Here is a 24113-nt window from a genome sequence, read left to right on the forward strand (position 1 = left end):
GGGGGGGGGGTGCTGGATCTAATCTATTTGTTCCCTTATTGGATTGGTAGCCTGCCAGGTGCTGACCAGCTGTTTCCCATCATGCATTTGCATGTCACATGAAACTATTGCGTCACCTGTAAAATAATCTGAACAACACTTTGTTTGTTTCATCGATTTGTGCTTCTGTTTATTGAACTTCCTGTCAGCTTTCATGTGATTCATCCTGCCTGCCTGAGTTTTGCCCACCACCACCACCATGGACGTTAATGTTGGAATTGTGTGTAAACGTGTGTTTGTGTCTACACGTAAAATATCTTAAGCAGCATTAAATGGATTTAAAGAAAACTTTCAGAAAGGAATCACTGAATGTGCACCTACGACTGATTTATTTTTGGGTGCACTCTCAATATAAGACGTCAATTGACCTTAAAAAAATACAAACTTCACTATGACGCCATCAATATTGAAAATCTTGAGCCAAAATTTGTTGTCTGCATACTCCGAGTGCCACACATTGCTCAAGATCTCAGCTTACAATTTTGGCATTAACTGTTTGAGTTGTTCCTGATTTATTATTTTTCTTATCAAAATATTCCACGAACCACTGAACGGATTTTAACAATATTCTCATAAAGAAATAATTTGATGTTCATCTACAACATATTAATTTTTGGAATCAAGCCATTTCAAGATCGCTGCCAGAGCCAACAATACACAAAACACAAAATCAGCTATAATTTCATCAGTTTGACAGATTTTAAGCCAAAGTCTGTTGTGGTAGTAGCCGTGAGTCCTCTGTAACACATATCTGAGTGACAGGAGTTTTTGTGTTAATATTGGTAATAGTGTATCTGCTGAAGTGCCCGTTTCCTGTGGGGTTCCGCAGGGCTCAATTCTTGGACCCCTTCTGTTTTCACTGTATCTGCTCCCTTTGGGGTCTATCCTGAGGAAACACGGTCTTTCTTTCAACTGATATGCCGATGATCGTCAGATTTATCTGCCATTAAAACCAAACAGATTAGTGTGATTTGATTTAGTATTTTATTGTTCTGTGTTTTTATGTTCTTCTTTTTATGCTTTTTATTAATTTTCTGCATTATTATTTTCATTAAATTACTCCCATTGATTTTTATTGATAAGCACTTTGGTAACAGCTGCTGTTTTAAATGTGCTTTATAAATAAAGTTGACTCGACTTGGCTTGACTGTCCACTCTTTGAAACTTTGGTGTGTAAGGCAGCAGTTGAAACATATTTATTCTTACAATACTTTTTTATTACTAATAAAAACAAGATATAAATAAGTGTCACTATTCCACCTACGTCCATCTATTGTCATCACACACATCATTTCCCGGTCCTTGGGAAGCTGGTGTTCATTTCTAACAGTCCCTGTGAAAGAGGCGGGGCCACACTGGACAGGTCTCCAGTCACATAGAGACAAACGAGACAAACAACTATTCACACTCGGGGATAATTTAGAGTTACCATCTAACACAACATGCATGCTTTTTTGGTCTGTGGGAGGAAACCAATGCATGGTGGAGGAGAACATGTAACCTCCATCCAGAAAAGTCTCAAGCTGGGAGACGAACCAGCGACCCTCTCGCTGAGAGGTGACAGCTCTAACTACTGTGATGCCTACATATCTCACACCCATCCATCCATCCATCCATCCATCCATCCATCCATCCATCCATCCATCGATCCATCCATCCATCCATCCATCCATCCATCCATCCATCCATCCATCTTTACCCGCTTATTTCTTTTCGGGTCCCATATCCAACAGTCACTGTTGAAAAATGTCTCAAACACCCTGGACAGGTCTCCAGTCCATCGCAGGGACACATAGAGACAAACGAGACAAACAACCATTCACTCTCTCACTCACACCTAGGGACAGTTCAGTCACCAGTCAGCCTAACATGCATGTTTTTGGTCTGTGGGAGGAAACCGGAGCACCCGGAGAAAACCCACGCAGCACGGAGAGAACATGCAGACTCCACCCAGAAAGGTCCACAGCCGGGATTTGAATCAGCCATCTCACATCTTAAATATCTAAATATATAAACTCTGCCTTTGGAAATCACTTTTCTCCTTTTGATTTTGGCTTGTATTTTAAGGTACAGCCCACCTTTAAGGCTGACTGACGACCAAGAGACACTTACATTTGGGATGGAACTGAACCAGATACCGGGTCTCCTAAACAGCAGGCACGCCTAAATATTTTACCAAACCGTGTTTTGTTTTTCCTACTTCTAAAATGTTTCATTAAGTAAATGTTTAAGTTTCATAGTTTATTTTCTTCTGATTCTGCGAACGTAGGCACCGTTTTCTCCACCGTCTGACTCCTGTACATTTCATCCTGCACTCCATCTCTGCCATAAACGTGTAAAAACACGTTACACTGATTGTTCTCGCCATCACTCTGCACATATCTCTATGCAGCTCATCTTCCCTGAACTCCAGGACAGCACTGTTAACTTTACTGGTTTAATGATTTAGTATGTGTGTCATCAGTGGGAATCCATCCCCCTCACACTGTAAATCCTGCTTACATCACTGCAGAGCAACCTTCTTTTAGGGCTGAAGGACGAAATTCAGCTGCTTGAGGAGCTAAAGTAGACGAAGGCACAGAATCTGAAATATATATTTTAATGTACCTTTTTTTTTTTTTTACCAACAACAGAAAAGAGGAGGAAACTGAAGGGAGTGTGCTCCATTAGCAAGATTAATATCCTGTCTTGCATTTTTAAACAAACTGTTCAGATCTGCATAAAAAATTCATTTTTTTTTTCACCGTCCACCTCTGAATGCATCTCAGCCTCGCAGTTTTTCTTGAAACTTGCTGGAACGAGGGCAAGGAGGACACCGACCTGCTTTGCAAGCTCCTGCATCAAACCATCTGTCTAGCCTGGACGTAACGAAGCTGCAGCAGAACACATCTCTGTATCGTTCGTTAATCGTGTTGCATCCTTTCAGCGGTTCTTACTGCGGTGGTTAAGTGGCTTCGCTGTAACTGCTGCGCCTGGTCTGAAGTCACGAGCAGCCGATCCAAACCGTCAAGACTGAAAATTCTGTTCACGGCTCAGCAGGGAGCTGGAAAAAAGTCCTCTGCACATCCCGTTTGCACCCACGCAGGTTCAGTGACATGATGCAGAGTGTGACAGCTCCTCCCGGCTTTCGGCTGACAGGAACAGTGTGAGCATAAACACACGTGTGGACACACAAACAGGAAGCAGCTCAGGTAGATACACCTGCTCATCCATGCCCGTCACGCTGATATGATGATATAATGCTTCGAGGAAAAAATGTCTTTGTTCAGATGAGTTTCTTATCACACTCTTATTGGATCTTATTGAAACTCTCAGCAGGTCATCACCGGAACTGACTAACTACTGGCGCCAACCTTGTTCAAGATGGCCGCCACCGCCAAGCAACTTCATCAACCATGAAAATGGTCATAACTCAATCAGTTGTACAGCTACTCATTCCCAACACACCCCAGGCACCAAGTGATCATTTCAAATCCATGTTTAAAACTTTTCCATAAGCTACTGAAGTCAATGTTGTCCGTCTGTTAGCAAAATATTTCATAAACTAATGGACACATTTTGTGAAACTCTCAAAGTCAAACTCAAATTCTTAAAACTGGCCAAGTAAACACACAAAAAAAGACATCAAATCAGTCAATTTAGCAGAGATTAAGTGAAAATGTAGATTAATTTCCGACACTCTGAGCTCTAACAAATTTAGGCATAAAATGATTTATAAGGTTTAACTAAAACGGCAACAAGTCATCAAAACTGTGGCACAAAAGGCCGTCGGCGACGTTACTCTTTCAAGGAATGTTAGGCCACCTATGAATATTTAAACTCAAGCTTGGCACTTGTTTGTTTACGTGTATGTTTACATGCTTGTTGACACTAATTAACCCACTGGAACAGGAACGCACGTCGCAGAAATCTTTGCAAATTATTCAGTCAAAGCGTAATTATTAAATAATATCCGTCAGCGCACTGCTTCTTGAATGCACAGAGTTTGTTTGGTTTAATGGGATATTTGCTGGTCTCTGTTCACATCACACACTGATCGGGACCTCCACTTAATTACAAGCAAACTGGTGAAGCTGATTAGATTACCTGATTAGATTACCTGCTGAATTAGTCGTTTGTGCAGGATCATCGCGGCACGGGGTCGTTCGCATCAGCTGCCCCTTTATTAAAACTTGATTACAGCTTCAGAAAAATCTGCATCCTGCCTCCAGCTGATTATCTCTTTGTTGATTTTTATTTATTTATTTATTTTTGCTCTATTCGCGGCTGCAGACGAAACCAGGTTTTTTTCTTCTTCTTGTTTTTAATCACTCAGGTGAAATTTAATTCAGTGGCTGCAGCTTTGCAGACAGCAGTTTGGCCTCTTTTTGCTCAATTTCAGCATTTTATATATATATATATATATATATATATATATATATATATATATATATGTCTCGTTAGCCCCTGATGCACAGTCCATCACGGCTGTTAAAAGGTTATTTCCATTCTGCGTGTGTGGGAGAGAAGCTGTGGGCAATACCAGCGTTGTTGCTTCTGGTTTATGCGTGTGCAAATTAAGGATATTTTATTCCATTTGTGCTGGAGCGAAAGTGTCTGAGTGGGATATCACTTAAAACAAATGGGTCCCAGAGGAGAAGTGAAGCAGCAGCAGAGGAGGATTTTCTTTGCTCGATTGTTTGTGCACAAGACTGTCTGACAGAAGACAACACAGCCGTAGAAAACAAATCGTTATTGTGTCGAAGCCACAATCAGCTCCGTGTCACAACAGCAGCATCAGTGTTTCCATTTTTGTAACGTTCCGTTTGAAAAAGGTCTCTAAAAGCTGCTGTGGTGCTATCAGGCGCATGTTGCAGCCACAAGTGCTGAGCAGTGGCCTTAGGAAACGGTTTTTCATTCAATTAGATAAGCTGGCATCACATTCAGCACACGCCTGCTTAATATTACATTCAACGAGTTTCTCGGGGACTTTTCAGGAGACGTTCCAAAACACACCCAGCAGCGACTCTTCTGAACAAACAACACGTGTCCAAAATGTCAAGTTTTTATGAGCTGCAAATAATTACTTCGAAAAAACACGTAGCTCTAAACCAGCGTGTCTGTTCCCACAAGTTATAAACGAGAAACAAATGATCTTAAACTATGTGGAAGATTAGTGGCATTTTCTTTTTGATTGTTTTCTCCAACTGAGCGTCCCAGAGGATAAGAAAATTCACCGATCTGCACCAGGTGAAATATTTAGAAAGTGTCATTGCAAGGAAATGGAAAAAGGGTGGATTGCTCTCTTTGGGTCCAGGGTGAGGTTCTGCCTCAAGTGGAGGAGTTCAAGTATCTCTGGGTTTGGTTCACGAGTGAGGGAAGAATGGAGCGTGAGACTGACAGACTGATTTATGCTGCATTTGCAGTATTGTGGACTCTGTACCGGTCCGTTGTGGTGAAGAGGGAGGTGAGCTGTAAGACAAAGCTCTCTGTTTACTGGTCAGTCTACGTTCCTCCCCTCACCCCTGGTCATGAACTCTGGTAGTGACTGAAAGAATGAGATCGTGGATCCAGGAGGTTGAAATGAGTTTCCTCTGCAGAGCTGGACTCTCCCTTAGAGACAGGGTGAGAAGTTCAGTTATCAGGAGAGACTCAGAGTAGAACCACTGCTCCTCCACATCAAAAGGAGCCAGGTGAGGTGGTTCGGGCATATGGTAAGGATGCTTGACGGTGCTGTGCTTCGGTCATGTCCAACTGGGGACCCTGTGGAAGACCCAGGACACTGTGGACAGACTAAGTCTCCCAGTTGGGCTGGGAACACTATGGAGTCCTCCAAAAAGAAGAGCTGGAAGTGGTGGCTGTGGAGAGAGATGTCTGGACCTCCCTGCTAAAGATGCTGCTTCTGAGACCTGAGTCCAAAACAAGCAGAAGATAATGGATGGATGGATGGATGGATGGATGGATGGATGGATGGATGGTGTCACTGTAAAAATATGGAAGCAACCTTATCAGTATTCACTTGTTATTCTTCCTTCACAGGTTTCAGTTGACTTTGTCTCTTGCAAAGACTCCAGATTGTCCCAAGATGAGAGAGTTGTCTCGTTTGTCTCTATCGTCCCTGTGATGGACTGGAGACCTGTCCAGAGTGTCCCTGCCTCTCACACAATGATAGCTGGAGAAAGACACTAGCTCCTTGTGGCCCAGAAAGGGAAAGAACAAAACAGGTAAAGTAAAAGTATGGATGGAGCTTCAGAAAATAGAAAAGGAGTCACAACTTGAGACTCCGTCAGGAATAGTGCGTTAAACTTAGAAACTACAAAAAAAAAAAAGATTTTTGTGAAATCTGTGAAAGCCAACCATTCTTTGGAGCTCTATAACTCATTCTGCCGTGATTCAAACATGATTCAAAGTTAAAGCGTGTCGAGAGTTCAATCTTACGAGCCTGAACTGATGTTTTCATGTTAGTTACAGTTTTGGTCGAAGGGTTTTTAGTGATTTTTACCACACATTGTTCAATATTTGAGCTAAACTTTCCTAAATCTATACAAACTCTTTTTATGCCAACAAACTTTACAGATCATATACAATTATTTGTTTATTCATCCAAACTATGGCATTTTTGTCTTCTTTCACCAAGTGTCTCTCAATGCTTTAGGAATTTTGGTTTTCTCACAAATCCCCAAGTTCCATGTTTCATCTATGGGTTCACTTTTATCAATAGTTGGTGTTTTACCAATTTATTCCACCATAGCAGCCAGTTATGAATTATTTGGGCACGTGTTGCCTGACTTTACACATGCACATTGGCATCCATAAAAAAAGCCATGAATATCTGATCTCTGCTTCATTGTAGCTGAGGATAAATTAGAGCCATTAAAATAACAATTATTTGTAACTCGAGTTAAATCCATAAAGAAACACTATTTCTCTGTACAGAGCTGCTCATCTTGGATACAGAGAATTAAACCATCCAATCTTTGAAGTGTTTGTCATCTCACATTATTTAAGGGGGCAGAGTTAACTAAAAGCACCTCTTAGACGTCCGCTTTAAGTGTTTTCGCACTGGAAGAAACTTGATGACGGCCTCGTTCAGTGGAGAGCCCGTCTACGTATCTGCTGGAGTCAGAATGAGTGTGCGGGACTTTCTGCTGCACTGTGTTCACAGAAAAAGGCGACGTGTCAGCAGCAGGGAGATTATCAACACTCACTCCAGCAGGATAGACAGAACGCCACGTTTTCCACACGTCACAAACCCCTCTGAATCCTCGGCCCGACTGTGTGTCTAGGCACAGCTTGAAACCGAACCAGACTCTGTAATCCTCGTGAATAAACAAGTCCGCAGCGACTAAAACAAGACACAGTTGTGTTGGAGGTAAAAAGGTGCAGACTTGAACCATCTGCTGCTCTGAAAGCACAAGTGAGACTGTGTAAAGGAGCAGCAGGAAATTTCAAAGACTGTTCGAAACGACTCTTGTGGATGATTTGAAAATCCAGCGAGGCTTTAGAGCTGATCAGACGACATGTCCGGTGAGATTTATAATCTCCCCCGGGGACAGAAAACAAAAAGAAAACACGGACTCAGTAAAGAGCTGAAGCAGCTCGACTCATTCAGGGATTTATTTTATACTCTTCAATTTTTTTCTGTATTAGATTGAACAAATTAGATATCGTGACCTCAATTTTAGAAACCTTTTGGTGATTTTTATTAATGTTATATTAATATTATTATTAATAATACAATAATAATAATAATAATCCATCCATCACGTTGTGTCCCCCCTCCCCTGTGGAATGTCGGCATCGTTACGTGCTTGTGTGCATAGTTTGTTTTTAATTTTCAGACCTTCGGCCAAACATCGAGAGCCTGTTAGGAATTTGTTTTGCCTCCAAAACCCACGTCGTCACTTTCACCACGTTTATTCTCCGTCCAAACAGGCCTCACTTGTAAACGAGTCTCAATGTGATTTATCTGTATGAATAAAAGGTCGACTGAATGTTCCGCTTGTTCCGAAGTCGGATCTCGGGGGCAGCAGCTTGAGCAGGGAGGCCCAGACATCACCCAACATTGCAGGTTGTGTACGGCTCAGTTAGTGAGTTAAAAACTTCCAAGGCAACTTATAACTCACAGTTGAACTGAGGTGCAACAGATCTGGTGATCACCGTTCAAGAGACACGGTCTCAGAGAAGTGGAAGAAAATGCATGTGTTGGTGAGTGGACGATGACTGATTTACGGTAAAGACGTGTTTTAAAGTGATATAGATCTACGACTGTACCGTTGAGCCATTTGGAGTTGTACTGGGCGGTGCGCAGGGGGGGCATGCCTCCGAGGCTCCTGTATATGACAGGGTCACGGCCCGAGAAGTCGATGACGGTGGCGGCGTACAACTCTCCGCTTTCCGTCACCACGGCCGTGGAGTTGTGGCGAGGATCGTACGGGCAGCGTGCAACGCCATTTACGCGCTCGAGCACCTTGCTCATGTTGCCAACCTGAAACAGGGAAATAGATGTGAACAGGAGCAACGCAGGTCAACTTTAAGGACGTTCCAACTACAAGCTGATGCTCAACTGTACCTCTCTGGTAATACACAGAGGCTGGAAAGCATTCGTGCCGCAGGTCATGACTTCCGTCTTGTTCACCAGCAGGACTCTGACGTAGTTCTGACATTCAGTCTGAAAAAAAGAGAAAAAGGTGGAAAATCTTTAAAAGTTACAGAAGGGCGAAACCACGGCTGCAACCTCGAATAGTTTGGGACATTTTAGTAAAAGGAACAATGGATTCGGTGCCTGCAACTTTCATTCTTGAGTCCTTTGTTCAAAAATATGAGCACTATTGTAAAAAAACAAAAAACAGAGGGCGATTAGTGACATCGACAAAGGCCCTACAGTAAGTCAGGCATGCGTTTCAGTACAAAGGATCAAATCTTTTATTTCAAAAGCTTGACATTGATTTATTAGTCTTTGCTGCTGAGAACTAAGGTAATTGCTGCAAAGCAGGATTCAAAGAAAATTGGTTTGTGCATTTGGCATCACTCTTCACCTTATGTGGGAGAAAATTAGGATGTTGTGAACCGTTCTCGCAAAATAGCTTAAATAGAAAAATTGATCGCAGCAGCATTTCTCAGATATTTTAAGGCAAAAAAAAAAGCTTTTCGTCTCCACAGGCATTGTTTTGCACATTCTCTTTCACTTCTTCTTTGTGTGCTCCTTTTATTTTACAGCCAGAAAAACAAGTCTTGATTGAAGGGTCTGTAATAGCTGTCCTGTGCAATGCCCTCCCAGGAGACCCACAAGGACCTTTTTGCTGGGAGATATCAGAATGGCCTCACTGTAAGCCCTGCCGTGCTGACATGAAGTGCTGTAATTGGGGTTGTGATTGAGGTTACCTCTGTTTTGCCTTTGCTCTGACACGACTTCCTGGTTTCCTCATCCGGTGCCCACTCTGTCACCTAGGAAACAAGCACAGGATGACAAAGGGATGACAAAGAGGCCAAGAAAGCAGTCAGCCGAGTTCCTACAAACACTCCAGAAAACGTTACGCAACATCTGACTGCTGCGAACACTGAGGGCACTTTAAAAACAGCATGAAAAGACGTTAACCTCACTGCTGTTTGTTAATGGTGTAAACACGAAGCAGAAGGAAGGGGAGTGGGTGAGGCTGCGTGCCTCACCCACAAGGCAGCTGAAGGGCTGAGGACAGAATTAGCATGTAAATAGCTTTCGTTCTTTCCCTTTCTTTGACTCGTTCTGAAAAAGTTTGCACACTCGCCTCCTCTCCCTCACCTAGGGCCCTGTTTGCACGAGAACGGCCTCTGTCAACGTTAGTGTTTTTTCAATGTTTCTTGGGATGAATAAACCAAACAAGAGCAGGTTTACATGGAAACGCTGTAGCTCCCATGCCAGGCAGGGTTGCCAGATAAGAAATGCTGGATTAATGTACAGCTGCTTTAGAAATATTGTAATTCGACCCAAACTGTCACATGTGCTGAGTTGGGGTGATGTAAGGTGAGGTGAATGTTGTGTTTGGAGGGCATGTGCACACAGAAAAGGAGAGGGTAAAATCATATTAATGTTATTACCTGCAGTGTTCCCTCTGAGGACTGAACTAGACAAAAGGACCTTCCCCTACTCTGCTCTTTCCTGGAATATCTTGTAAAAAGATCTGAAGCTCTCGATCTCTCTGAGTGGCTTCAACTTTGTTGTTCACTGTCGTCATCGCTCTTCGTTAAAATCATGTCTCTTTTGTAAATGAGTCCCTGAGGCTCAGTGGGATTAACCTGTATAAATAAAGGTTGAAGGAAATGTTTATCTGGCAACCCTGACGCCGGCTCAGCTGCATGCATCGTACATACAGTATCTGCATGATCACAGTTACATCCAAACTGGTGAATACACGGACGTTCCTTTGGACCTAGGTTCTTGCTGTTTTTGTCCCACATGTTGGAAAATGCAGAAATGCAGAAAAACTTTTGCCTTTAGTGTGCATGTGCAACTTCACACCTGCAGAGTATTTTCCACCTCTGCAGTTGTTTCCCCGTGAAAACCTCCACTCTGAGACCTTCGGCTGTTGTTGTGTGCACAAACAGCCGAATCCCGGCAGAAAAGCTGCAGTTTTACTCAAAAATGCTTTGTGTAAACTGGGCCTACAAGCCAATTATATTCCTGTTGGTGGTGACTGTATGTTTTAGGCCTCATTTTAGATGCAGGGAAGCAACAGCTGCAAACACCCTAATGTGTACTCGGCCCGCTTGGCACCAGCGCCGACGGCAGAGAGACGCCCCTCATTTGGCACAAACTGTAAATGAGAAAGCACCAGAGGACCCCCTGCTGTGGGTCACTGGCCTCATTTTACCATCCTCTCATCTCTTCCCTGCTTCTCATCTATTCTGATTAGTAAAGTTACTAAACATTGCCTTTGCAGGGAATTACAGTATTAGTTATTGTTTTTTCCTCTTTTGCAGAATTAGTTATAAATCTCGTGACCCAACATTTAAGAAGCCTGCTTACTGAAGAAAGCCAAGAACCAGAAAAACACCAAACTCTAAAATATCTAGAATATATAATATAAAAAATATTCAAACTTGTTTGCTAACAAACAGCTTGAGCTAAATCTGATTTAAAGACTGGATCATTTCATCCAGTGATGACTTTCTGCAGGTTCAGTGAAATGTGGCGGCAGCTGGTTCACAAGATATTTTTGCAACAAACACTCGCAGAGACAAACGTGCAAAAACATTATTGCATGTTGTGTAGTGGGTGATAATGAACCCACCCTGCACTTCTTTAACACTTGCCGCTTCAGACTATTTAAATTTTTATCTGTCAGTTTGTCGTGGTGATATTCCTCGTGCCCTTTTCCACTTCCTGGTTTTTCTTTAATTAAAGCTCAGAAGAGTCTCAAACCACACAGCCGAAGAAGTTTCCAATAAATCTATTCTTTTATTCTCATTTCAGAAGATGCAACCGTTTTCTAAATTTTAATAAAATATGCCGGGGTCCATGGAGTTTAGAGGATTAACCCAAGATGCAGACGGACGTAAGGAGCTCAAGGTGAACTTAAATGTATTATAAAATTAAAAAAGTCAAAGGCAGCAGACAAAACAAGGTCCAAACAAAAGGAGACTCATCAGGTCATGGAACAGACCCAGAGAAGACTGAAACAGAATAAATGAGCTGAAGACAATAAAGTGAAGAACGGACTAAAACACGTTGTAGAACGTCCCCCGCTGAGATTTGAACAGTGAATGTTTGTAGTTTTTGAGATGAGTGTTTTTCTGGACTTGCATTGAACAGGGCATACAATTAATGTTTTTTATGAAAAGGTTGAGTCAGGTCCTCTGGACGGGTCCTTTTGTTGAAACGTTTGGTCTTTTATCCAGAGGACTTCTTCAGTTTGAGGAGCTGCAACAAACTCATTCTTATAAACAGCACCTTCTCATGGTGGATCAACCAGTTTGTTGTTGACATCTAGAACTAACTGTTCACATGCACAAAGAGGACCATCAGCCTAACGATGGATCATTAGTGCCCTGGTGGCCGCTTGTTATTCACAGGAGGCTGAGTGATACGAGCAATAACAGCATTGTAAGAGGGACGGTTGGACACGGAGGCTCCGCCCTGTTTCATGATGGACGGGTTATCTTCACAAAGATGGCCTCCTTTACCAACAATCCTCTGCTCACCAGTGACCCCCGCGACCCGAAAAGAAAGGAGTGGCTAAAGATGATGGATTAATTTATTTATTTGTTTATTTTACTTGTTCACGGCACAGAGTGATGGATCCTGGCGAGTGGAGGGAGAAATTTTATCTACAACCAGTGAGTGGTGGCCTTGGTCACTAAAGACTAATCTTTGTTCAGACCAACTATCAGGAAACTTTTGACACCTGGATGACTGAGCATGAACTTTGTTTACTTATGAGCAACATAAAAACCAGAACGCAAAGTCTCTTTAGTTGATCTACTGTATGTATGGTGGTGGCCATCTTGGATTTTTTTGATGTGGTCTCCCAACTTTTGATAGAGAACTTCCTTATGCCTAGATGCAGTCATCTTTACCACCTTCTTCCTTTTTGGGTCGTGGGAGTCACTGGTGCCCATGTCCAGCAGTCACTGTGCGAGAGGCGGGGACACCTGGACAGGTCTCCAGTCCATCACAGGGACACAGAGACAAACAACCATTCACTCTCTCTCTCTCACCTAGAGACAATTTAGAGTTACCATCAGTCTAACATGCATGTTTTTGGTCTGTGGGAGGAAACTGGAGTACCCGGAGAAAACCCACGCAGCACCGAGAGGACATGCAAACTCCACCCAGAAAAGTCTCGCGCTGGGATTCGATCCGGCAACCTTCTCACTGAGAGGCAACCGTTCTACCAAATGAGCCACACACTTGGAACAAAAACATTGCTTTTTAAAAAAAAACTTATCCAGTTTACAACACGCATGGATGGATGAACGGAGGACATCTTCCATTTCACGACTTCACTCCACGATGTGATGGGGGACAACAAAGACAAGACTAATGACGGAGAACGTCAAACACCTGGGGAGAGACGACGATGGTCAGGTGGGAGTGGGCAGGGCAGGAGCAGAAAGCAGAGCACAGGAAACTGAACTGAAAACACAAACCGAGCAGTAAGAAATTACAGAACTAAACACTGAAATAAGAAAATGCAGAAATCATCAAAGTGATGAAAGAGAGACCAAAAACTGATCTCGAACAAACAACTATCAAACAATCAAAACACACAAAATCAAACACCTTAATATGAAACCCAAACTGTTCTGGAGTCTAAACTTTGAGTTTAAATGTGCTGAATAAATAAAACGGTCTCTAATTTCTCAAATCACAGGGTTGATCGACGATGCTCACGGGGGAGTTCATGATGTTGCGTGATATCATCTGCATAAATTGTTACCGATGAATGAAAAACAACAGAGCGCAGTCCTAATGATCTGGGCAAACGTCTGCACACCGTCCTGGGTTTTACTGGCTCTTTGTTTTTAAACCAGCTCCATATTCACTGACGTTCCGTGACTTTAACTGGTTTCTATGGTTTGGCTGCCTGAACGCAGCACAGGGAATCGGTTCTGCTGCATACTTGAATATAAATCTTGGTTTTAGATGGAAAATAAAGATCCGTGAGTAAATATGAGAGACTGGGGATGGGAGTTCATTTTCCATTCGCAGTCACGCTAAAATAAAGACACCTGCACCAAACACATGGAGTGACTGAAGAAGTCTTTCGGATGAAACAATTCCAACATTTTTTGTTTGTTTGTTTTGTTTTTTTGAATGTCCAGAGGACCAGACTTAACTTTTTTAGATTTTTCTACCTGGATTATTGAGCAGCTTCAGGAGACATGGAACACAGATACCACTTAGTAATGCTGCAGTTTTGTCAGGGAGGAAACGTCTTAAATTCATTCAACCTTTATTTAAACAGGTTAGTCCCATTGAGCCACGAGGACTCATTTACAAGAGAGACCTGGAATGAAATGAACCAAAATAAAATTATATATAAATATATATATATACATATAATTAAAATAATTAAATGAACTAAAATAAAAATCAGAGGATCGTTCAGGATGGCCACAATTAAGCAACTGTAGCAAACACAAAAATATCTGTAAGTTCGTCAGTTTCACAGGTGTTGAGCTAAAGTTTGTGTTGATAATTAAGACTGTTCCTCTACATACACTGTCTGATGTTTTTTAAACGTTGTGATTAACTATTACAGTTGCACAGCATCTCAAACACCGGATGGATTTTATTAACTCTCTCAGAAAATAATCACAGTCGATCATTTGTGACTGATCAGCTTTTGGAATCAACCCAAATCAAGATGGCTGCCATAGCCAATTTATATAAAAACCACACCAAAAAAAAAAAAAAACCTCAACCAGTTTTACAGATAATGTACTAAAATATGATATAATAGCTGAGCATAATCTCCAAAATGCACGTTTTTCATTCAGCCTTTATTTCTGCAGGTTAGTCTCATTGAGCCTCGAGGACTCGTTTATAAGAGAGACCTGATTTAACAAAGAACAGGTGAGGTACACACAACAATAGACAATAATGAAAATTGTTGTGCAATATTTCTGCTAAAAACTGGGATTGAGTGTTGAAGTCAGCCGTGTCTGCTTGTTAGCAAAATATTTTGAACCACTGGACAGATTTTATTGAGACTCAGAAAAGTAATGGTTGGATGCACATTTGCATATTAACATCTGGAGGTAACAGTCCCACACAAACAAGGCTACAAATAAGTCTTTTATTACAAATACTTCACTAAACTGGGGTGAAGGTAGCGGAGTCATCCTCAATACATGCAGTACTTCAAGCAATGATACATCGTGCAAACATCTCTATCAGGCATGATGTTGCACATATCCACGTTTGACCAAAACGGCGACACTGGGAATAACTGAAAGGATGCAGGTGATATACTTTGTTTTTTTTTTTTACAAGAAGCTAGGCCTTTTATTTTAAAATAAACAATGATGTTGTACTCCAGCCCACTAGAAGGTACTGTATCTACTTCCATGCTCAACACACTGGGATTACAAGTTGATGCAATCCTAATAATGTATATAAATATCTGAATATCTTTTGTGACTAAGTTTTTCTACAAAAAAAAAAAAAGAGCGAAATTATTGTTCCATTAGTATTTTAAAATCTTCTGCTGGAACATAGTCTATTTAAATCAATATTTATTATGTGTTAAGTACAAATTAGTATCATTTTTAGGTGGTTAGTAGATGGAAGTAACTTTAATAAAGCTCTGGTTGGTCCAGGTTCTTACTGCAGGCTGACGTTACCAAGCTTCAAACTCCAACAGGTGGTTCAGAGGTTGCTTTGGTAACTCAGACTTTATGATTTCATCTCACGTGAAAAGACTCGCATGACACTTTATTTGCTATAAAACATGGTTCGAGTAGAAACAGAAACAAACTTATCTTTGCTCAATCCGAGATGAGCTCAGAGACAATTCTTTATGATTCAGGCAACTTCCAGCTTAACATAATCTGCTACGTATGGAGTGGTAAATGTGACAATATTAAATAAATAAATACATCATGGAATAAATAAATGTCCAAATAAATAAGTAAATGTGCCATGAAATGAATAAATACAGTGAAATAATTAAATGTATTTTTTTATCTTGAAAGTTACATTTAATTATTTAATGTCATTGTTTTAAAAAAGTACATTTACGTATTTAATGGGACTTTTAATTAATTAATTGTGCATTTGATAATTTAATGGTATATTTAAGTATATAACTATTTATTAAATAAATAAATTATACATTTAATTATTTAATATCATTATTTAAAAAGGTAAATTTATGTACTTAATGGAACATTTAATTAATTAATTGTGCATTTCATAATTTAATGGTATATTTAATTATATTATTATTTGTTAAATAAATTATACATTTAATTATTTAATGGAACATTTATTGGTACATTTTTGCTTTTCATGGTACATTTATTTATTAAGTTGGACATTTGCATTTATTTATTTCACAATGTATTTATATATTTAATTTAGTCAAATTTAACCCGCCACAGTTATTGGTGTTAATTGTGGTAAAACTCGAATCATTGCAAAAGAAAGACACGTTGGAGTCATCAAGGCAACTTGTGAATGTCCATCAGGATAATAATCTTATTTTATCTCATCTCATCATTCTTATTTATTATTCTTCATTAGTAGCATCCAATAGCACTTTAGATCTGAACAATGTTTTTTATTTTACACAAATCCATTCAGACCTCTACATACCGGTAATATTATATTAGACACAAAATTTGAATTTTTACCTGTTGATTGTTCACAGGCTGTAAAACCACAGTATCTTGTTTTATGCAGTCAAATAAATGTAGTTTTTGGTTAATATGTCCAACATTAATATCATTTAGCAGTCAGCTAACACTCATGCTAACTGACTAGCACCAAACTTTAATACAAAAATAATAATCTTATATCGCAATATAGTACATACTATTTGTTAATTTTAGAAGTTTGATGACATTTTAAAGTGCAGATTATTAATAGGATTAGCATCATAGAGCTGGATTAGGCTCCTCAGCCAGCAGAACCAGCTGCTGCAGGTGGTCCATACAGATAGTTGCTACTCATCATCCAGTTCCTCACAGCAGGCCTCTTCAATTAACCTGCTTGAGCCTAAAATGGAAGGAGACATCAGCGGGGACCGTGCTATAAAATAAACTGATTACCGTGGAACACGGGTTCAATAATCTTAGCAGGATGGTGAGGGGGAAAGAACCAAATGTAGCTATTGAGCTCTGCAGGACCTGAACACTCTCCAGACACATCGGTGCGATCGTCAAACGTTACGTTCAACCTTTATTTCTACAGGTTAGTCCCACTGAGCCTCGGGGACTCGTTTACAAGAGAGACCTGATTTTAACAGAGTGATGACAACAGTGGACAACAAAGACAATAATTACGCAGACAGACAATAAGTTGATATCCAATGGCAGAAAGGCACCTGCCATTCAGAGAGCAGCTCCTCTGCAGCCGTCCATCAATCTGCCTGTTGAAGAAGAAACAACCACTGCTCCTCCTCAGCCTCTGCTGTCAGCCCGTCACAGCCAGGGGACTAATGGAATGACGTCATTGTAAACACACATGCACGCACACATGCACGCACACACAAACAGTCACAGGAGGACGGATGCCTTTCCGATGAATCATGGCTTGGAGCATTACCATCTTTTCTACAGGCCCCATCCAAAAGAATCCCCCATTGGCTTAACCCGCTGACCTTCACCAGAAAAACACCACCCTCCTCTCCATCTCATTCTTTCTTCCTCTCTCTGTCCGTTTCTTCTTCTTCCACACATCACTCTGGAACAAAGCCACGCTCTCACACAGCCCGTGAGAATACCAAACCCACCTCAACATCTTCTCTTGAATTCCTTCCAAAGGGCTCGGAACAACGAGCTGCCGTCAGCTTTGAAGGATCAAGTCAGAAGCTCTCGTCTGCACAGTTTTACTCACTTTTCTCTTTTTTTTTTAAGGTTTAAAACCAGAAAACAACTAAATTACATAAAGTAAATGGAAGACTTTAAAAGTAAAGCTATAAAAATGAACAATTTGGGAACATTAATTTTAATTTATTCATTTAAAAAACCCTTTGAACTCCTCACATTTGGTGACGGAACGAGCGCGCTCAACACGCTTCCAGTCAAGTGCAGATGTGCAAACGACGTCATTATACTTTTGATAAAACGCTCTAAAAAAGACAATACTGACGTTAGTGGAACAATCATTTTTGGTGACTCAAAACCTGACGAGCCAGACGACAAACAGCTCAGTTTATAAAGACTTTACGACTCGTGGTGATTAATATTATTATCAGGCGAGTTTTTGTGTCCTGGAGGTGTTTAGAAGTTAAACTGGACAGTTACGTTAATTTGCTTTATAAAGAGTATCACACTTCACCACTTGCTCCTGTCAAGGGCGGACGCATTCCCCCTCCTCTCCCTCCTCCACTTTGCTTTGCTCGGTCCCGTCTGTGAAACTGCTTCAGAGCCTCTCTCTACGTCTTCAGAACTGGAAATTTTTGGCATGGATCTGGTCAGTTGGTCTCTCAACGCAATTGATAACATTTTCTCAATGAGAAGCTTCAGGCGAGCCGACTTTTCTCGACGAGAACACAAGCGCCGAGGATGCATATACAATCGGACTGATGATAACTGGTTTCCTGCTTTTTGGATTCGGCTGGTTCCTGGTCTTTCAACAAACAAGGAAGTCGTCTGCAGCAAATTTGGCCCTGGTCAGACTGCCTGCGTCTGTCCACTTAATTTGGACGTTTTGGGTTCATGAGGACCAGCAAAGACTCGAGTCAGACATGAATCAGTAAAGTTCTGCCCGTTCCCAAAACATTTGTTGCTCGTCTGAATTCGGCTCCCCGGCTGGCCTCGACTGGCCATCTTATTTCAATTCGCCTGGAAGTCCTGTAAATTGATGCTCGGCTCCATCCCTTCTCCTCCCACGGAGGAAGTCTGTGGACCAATCAGAGGGACCCGGCTGAATAAACATTGCATCATCATTTCAGGACTCTGTGATTCTCTCGGGCGCTGTTCCAGGTCGACCTCGGCACCAGAGTGTTTACGGATCTCACCAGAGGGAACTGACTGACTGTACCTTTCTTATCAGAACTCCTACAGAGACACTGGAGTGCCCCTGACACGATCACCGCCCTCGTCGTCTCCCCTCCCCTGCAGAATGTCTGCGTCACTATATGCTTATGTGCGGGGTGTTTTTTTCAATATCAGGGCGTTTCTTCTCGGTCAAGGAGAAAGAGTTCGATAGGAAATTTTTGCCTCCACATCCTAAACATGTGTCACGTTCATCACTTTTTTGTCTGTCGAGGCTCAATGTGATTTATTTGTCTAAATAAAGGTTGAATTAATGAAAAAAAAACATAATGAAGTTGACAACCATATGATGTGATTCTGTACATATTTCAGCTGGCGTGCAGATGTCTACAGTTTAATACCTGCGTGGTGTTTTCACCACATCTACAGATCACATGAATATTTGGCTTCTATGACAACTGACTCAGACTTTCACTTATTTTTGTCAGATGATATTTTCTTCTTGAAAGCGAGAAGCAGAATAAGAGATGCTTCGAGTTTGTTTTTTTAATTTATCTTGTCGTGTTCAAAAATGACTAAAAGATGACGAGCTGTGCAGAGACCTGCAGGCTATGAGTTAGCACGGTGATCAGGAAGGAGCTGCAGATGTGAACTAGAAAATTGTTATTCTAATTCAAGACTCATCTTCCCCAATGAAGTTAGTGCCATTTTTCATTCTCAATTACAGCCCAAGGCTGCAGAGGTTTTATTATTTGTGCCTGAAGTTCCAGATACATGTTAGAGTTCATTTGCATCTATTAGTAAGGGCAGCGTGAACGTACAGCTCCTGCCATCAGTCCCTTCCCCCAAGCCTGAGCTTGACACCCCATTTCTCCCGATTTCGCCTCTTCTCAAACAAAACAGTGATATCTCGCCTCTGGCGTCTTTTCCAGAAAAAGAGAAGAGATTTTTTATGGGCAAATAAAATCGCAGAAAATACAATTAGTAGCACGATAGAGGATTCATCACTTTTACTGCATAAGGACGGTGTCTGGGCTCGGAAATGAATTCTATTTTTATGAGAGACAGAGAGGAAGAGGGGAGGAATGATGGAGCGCTGGAAACACTAATGAAGAAAGAAAAAAGTGCTGGTGAAACGAGGCGCTGCGTTGATACGGCCGCCTCTCACTGACGCACCGCTAACATCATGCGTGACAACTAATTATAATTCATGGAAATGGTAAATAAGAGTGTCAGGGGAGTGAGGGCTGTTTGTCTGACACTTGTTAAAGTCAAGATACAGTTGTGTCCCAGTACAAAGGGGATTAGAGCTAACTGGTGTAGCTTTAATCAAGAAAAGCTCTGAAACACACCTGAGGTTTGAACACCTGGGGGCGTAGTGCAACATTTAGATTACGACACACAAATTAAATATTAACTGCGTAAACTTAGTCAATACATAACAACTGTGTACTGATATTCTAAATTACTTTTTTTTACAACTAATAAAATATTAACTGGATTTTCCAAATGTACAAGTGACAAGTCTTCATGTGTTTCTGTTGTACAAAGGTGCAGACATAATATTCAGTTTACGGTATTTTTGGAGCCAGAGTAAACGCACTTGATTTGTGGGCGGGGCTAAAAGTCCCACCTGCTCTCACCTGCCTGATCACGAACATTTTATCTTTGAAAGCACCAAAAACACTAACCACGACTAGAAGGATTACAAAAAAACAACTAGAGAAATTACATTTCCTGCGAAAATGCAGTGTGAATGCTTACTGCAGAGGAACTTGCTCAAAAACAGCTGAAATTAGCTAAAAACATGCTGAAATGTAGCTGAAATGAAAAGAAAAACAAGCCTAAATTAGCAGAAGAAAGCAGAAAGAACATATTTGCTGAATTTGGGGTAGATAAGTAGAAATGAGCACAACGATAAAGAAATTAGCTCAAAAAGGAGAAATTTGCCAAAAATATCTGAAAAGTAGCTGAAAAGGCAGAAAGAAGCTTAAATTACCAGACAAAGTTGTGCTCTATTAAGCTTATAGAAGCAGAAATGAGCAGAAAAAAGTGAAAATTATCTGAAAAAGCAGCAATTTGAAAACAAAACAAGAAAAACAAAAACAGCTGAATAGTAGCTAAAAAAGCAGAAAGAAGCTTAAGTTACCAGAAGGAAGTGGAGAGAGTGCAATTTTGCTGAATTGGGCTGAAAAAGTTTAAATGAGTGCAAAAGATGTGGAATTAGCGGAAAAAGCTCAAATTAGCACAAAACAGGTAAATAGTAGCTGAAATAGCACAAATTAGCACAAGTTAAAAGAAGTACAAAAATGTTGTAGCAGAATAAAGCAGAAAGGAGCACAAAACAGTTTTAAAAACAGCTGAAATAAGCTGAATTATTTAAATTTTCAGAAGGAAGCTGGAAGACGCTGAAGCAGAACAAAATGTGAAAGGAGCAGTAAAAGGTTGTAAACATCTAAAGATCTGAAGGATGGAAAATGAGCTCAGTTCATTTTCTATGAGAAAAAAAAAATGGCAGAAAAGGCTAAATATTTCAAAAAGCTAAAGTTGCACCAAAACCAAAAGTCACAGCAGGATTGTCGTGAAAGAGCCGAACGTTTTGATTCATGATTTGTTGAAATAGCACGAAAATTGTGAAAAACAAATATAAACGGGGCCACAATATGTAACATTTACACTCTTCAATGTGAACGTAGAGCGGCAGGGTAAAACCTAGAGGAAACAACAAACAACATGGACACGTCATTAGAGCTGCAATTAAAAAGAATTAATCAGCAAAATGTAATGATTTCAAACATACGTGCAGCCGGTCCTCCTGGAGACGCTCGTTTTGTTTCCAGTTTATAATTTGGACCATCTATGTTTTCTTTCTCAATAACATTTTAATAGATGTTCATTAAAAGAAGTTATAATTTATTTCTAATGATCTTACACAGTGTGGGCTTTCAGATTAAATAACTTTTAATAACTCTGGTTTATTTTTATTTAAATAAAACACAACTAGAACTGTTATTTATGGCCAAATAAATACATTCTATAACCCAGAACCTGTTTTCCTTCTAAAATGAGATTTAGCTCAGAATAATTTTATTACCTCTGTGAAACCTTCTCCCTGAAGAACCTGAGTGGGGCCAAAATGATGACATCATATCTCACTTTAAACCGACGCACGTCTAGGACAACAAACCTAACCTTCCGACACTTTCTTTAAATATTGATGCTCTTTAATATTTTTGACATATTTAACATTCTAACATTGTTCTGGTACATAGAGAAGCTTGTGTTCAGTGTTAAAATGGTGGAAAAACATTCATACTGCAGAACAAATTTTAAGGCTTAAATCAATCAAATATTACAATTAAAACAACTCCAAATACTCATTTATTAGGAAGTTTTGATGAAAAATCTTATTTTAATGTATTAGCTGAAAATCCTTCAGATTATACAATTAAAAAGTTCTTAATTTAAGCAGCATGTAAGTGATGTCACGTGATCGTCATGCTGTTTACATCACTACTTTCCTTCTACATCAGCCTTTATTACCAACACAGGACAGAACATGCAGTTTGTTCTGCGTTTATTAACCAGCATTTCCTCTTAATACCAGCCTTTCACTTTAATGCGGTCCTCCTGGCTTTACTTTCCATCTCAGTCCAGCATAAAGTCAGACGCTCACCACTTGACATCATGAGCAAACATGGCTGCAGTTAATGACCAGGTGGGTCAAAAGAGCGCCGTTCATCCACCGACGCAGCATCGGCGGCGCGAGCAGCGATAACGTTCACTTGTCTGAACGACTCGTCGAACAGTCTGTGAAGATGCTCGGTTCATTACATCTTCTAAACAACACATACCTGCATCAGTAACTAATGTTTGTGGTGTTAAATACAAGCTTTAATTACGGTGGCCCTGAGGTGTAAATGAAGAACATTTGAAAAAATGGAATAATTCAAAAATTATATACAGTATTTTCGTTTTTTCACATTTAATTCTGTTTTTTTTTTTGTTTTGTTTTAAAGGCGATTCCAGCCATTTCCACTTTGGCTTAATGTAATTGTTTTTTCAAATGTTGTTCATTTACACCTTAGGGCCACCGTATTTAATAAACTCAAACACTCCAGACAGGAACATTTCACTTCACAGGTAAAGACAACAAATCTGGTCGTGGTTTGACGGAACAAAAGTCATGAAAAAAGAATCTGTTGCCTTAATCTTTAAAGTAGACGTCAGCGTAAATCTTTAAGCTGAAAATTGGGTAATGTCCATGTGATAACTGGGAGGAAGCAGAATCCTTAAAATCTGTAAAGATGCCAAAGATCCACACGTGTAACCATTGTGTTAAAACATCGATGCCACCACAGATAAAAAGAGAAATGCTTAAATGAAACCTTATAAAATGTGATATCCCCAGAGATCTGTTCATGCTAAGCTCTTCAAATTTTAGCTCAACATCTGTAGAGTTCCCTGATGTATATGAGATTAGCTGTGTATAGACAATAGGTACTGTAATTTCCAGACTATAAGCCACTACTTTGTTCACACTCAAGCACACAAACACTGACAAAAACCATTCTTACAAAGCACAGCTCCATAAGATTTTACAGTATCCACTTAAATCCTGGGGGCTCTACTCCATCAATGATTCTGGGTACAACTTCCTGTCAGACAGGAAGTAACAGGAAGCATTGGTTAACCATGGTAGTGGAGCATGGGCTGCGGTTTATTTGAAAGTAATTTACATCCAGTTTAACAGATAAAACTCTGTTTTTGTTTTGTTCACATTTATTTAACAACTATTTAAAGTTTACTGAAGTAGCCGTGCTGCGTTCAGGTACCTGTTGTGTTCAGGGCTGCAGAACAACCAGACCAAACTAAAACAGAGTTTGAACACGGACTCAAAACAAAAAGAGTTCCTGTGAAAAGAGGTTTAGTTTCATCTCCCACCTGCAGATGAGGAATTAAGAAGAACGTGTCTGAAACACGTGAACTTGAAGAGACCACCCAAAACTCTGCATGTGAGCTCATTTCACTTTGTTGACAAACGGCCAACGGAGGAAAACCTGCATCCGTGGGTTTTGAGTAATGAACAAGGCTGGGAGTTTTTAAAAGCCTCAGGAATCTTTTGCAGGTGTTTAGAGTTACATCGTTGATTCAGATGGTTAGGTTAATAGCTTGTTTAGAGAACCTTTTCATGATATGCTAATTTTTTGAGACAGGCATTTTGGGTTTTCATGAGCTGTATGCCATAATCATCAGTATTAAAACAATTACAGACCTGAAATATTTCAGTTGGTGTGCAATGAATCTGAAATATATGAAAGTTTCATTTTTATCATTACATTATGGAAAATAATGACCTTTATCACAATATGCTAATTTTTTGAGAAGGACCTGTAAGTAGCTCAATATGCTAGTATAAGTAGCTAAATATGCTAGTATAAGTAGCCCAA

At 40.3% G+C, this 24113-nt stretch overlaps 1 protein-coding gene across 1 annotated transcript in view; it reads right to left on the bottom strand.

Annotated features, from left to right (window-relative positions):
* sema5ba (sema domain, seven thrombospondin repeats (type 1 and type 1-like), transmembrane domain (TM) and short cytoplasmic domain, (semaphorin) 5Ba) overlaps positions 1–24113 on the bottom strand; it is a 141924-nt gene that overhangs the window by 66411 nt on the left and 51400 nt on the right. Inside the window, exons 4-6 of the mRNA XM_037686244.1 lie at positions 9403–9465; positions 8591–8689; positions 8293–8506 (exon numbers count right to left, since the gene is read on the bottom strand). Coding sequence (XP_037542172.1) covers positions 8293–8506; positions 8591–8689; positions 9403–9465 — 376 coding nt within the window. The remainder of the gene's footprint in view (positions 1–8292; positions 8507–8590; positions 8690–9402; positions 9466–24113) is intronic.

This window comes from Nematolebias whitei, chromosome 13 (genome assembly GCF_014905685.2).
Source record: "Nematolebias whitei isolate Nwh7 chromosome 13, NemWhi1, whole genome shotgun sequence".
NCBI classification, from domain to species: domain Eukaryota; kingdom Metazoa; phylum Chordata; class Actinopteri; order Cyprinodontiformes; family Rivulidae; genus Nematolebias; species Nematolebias whitei.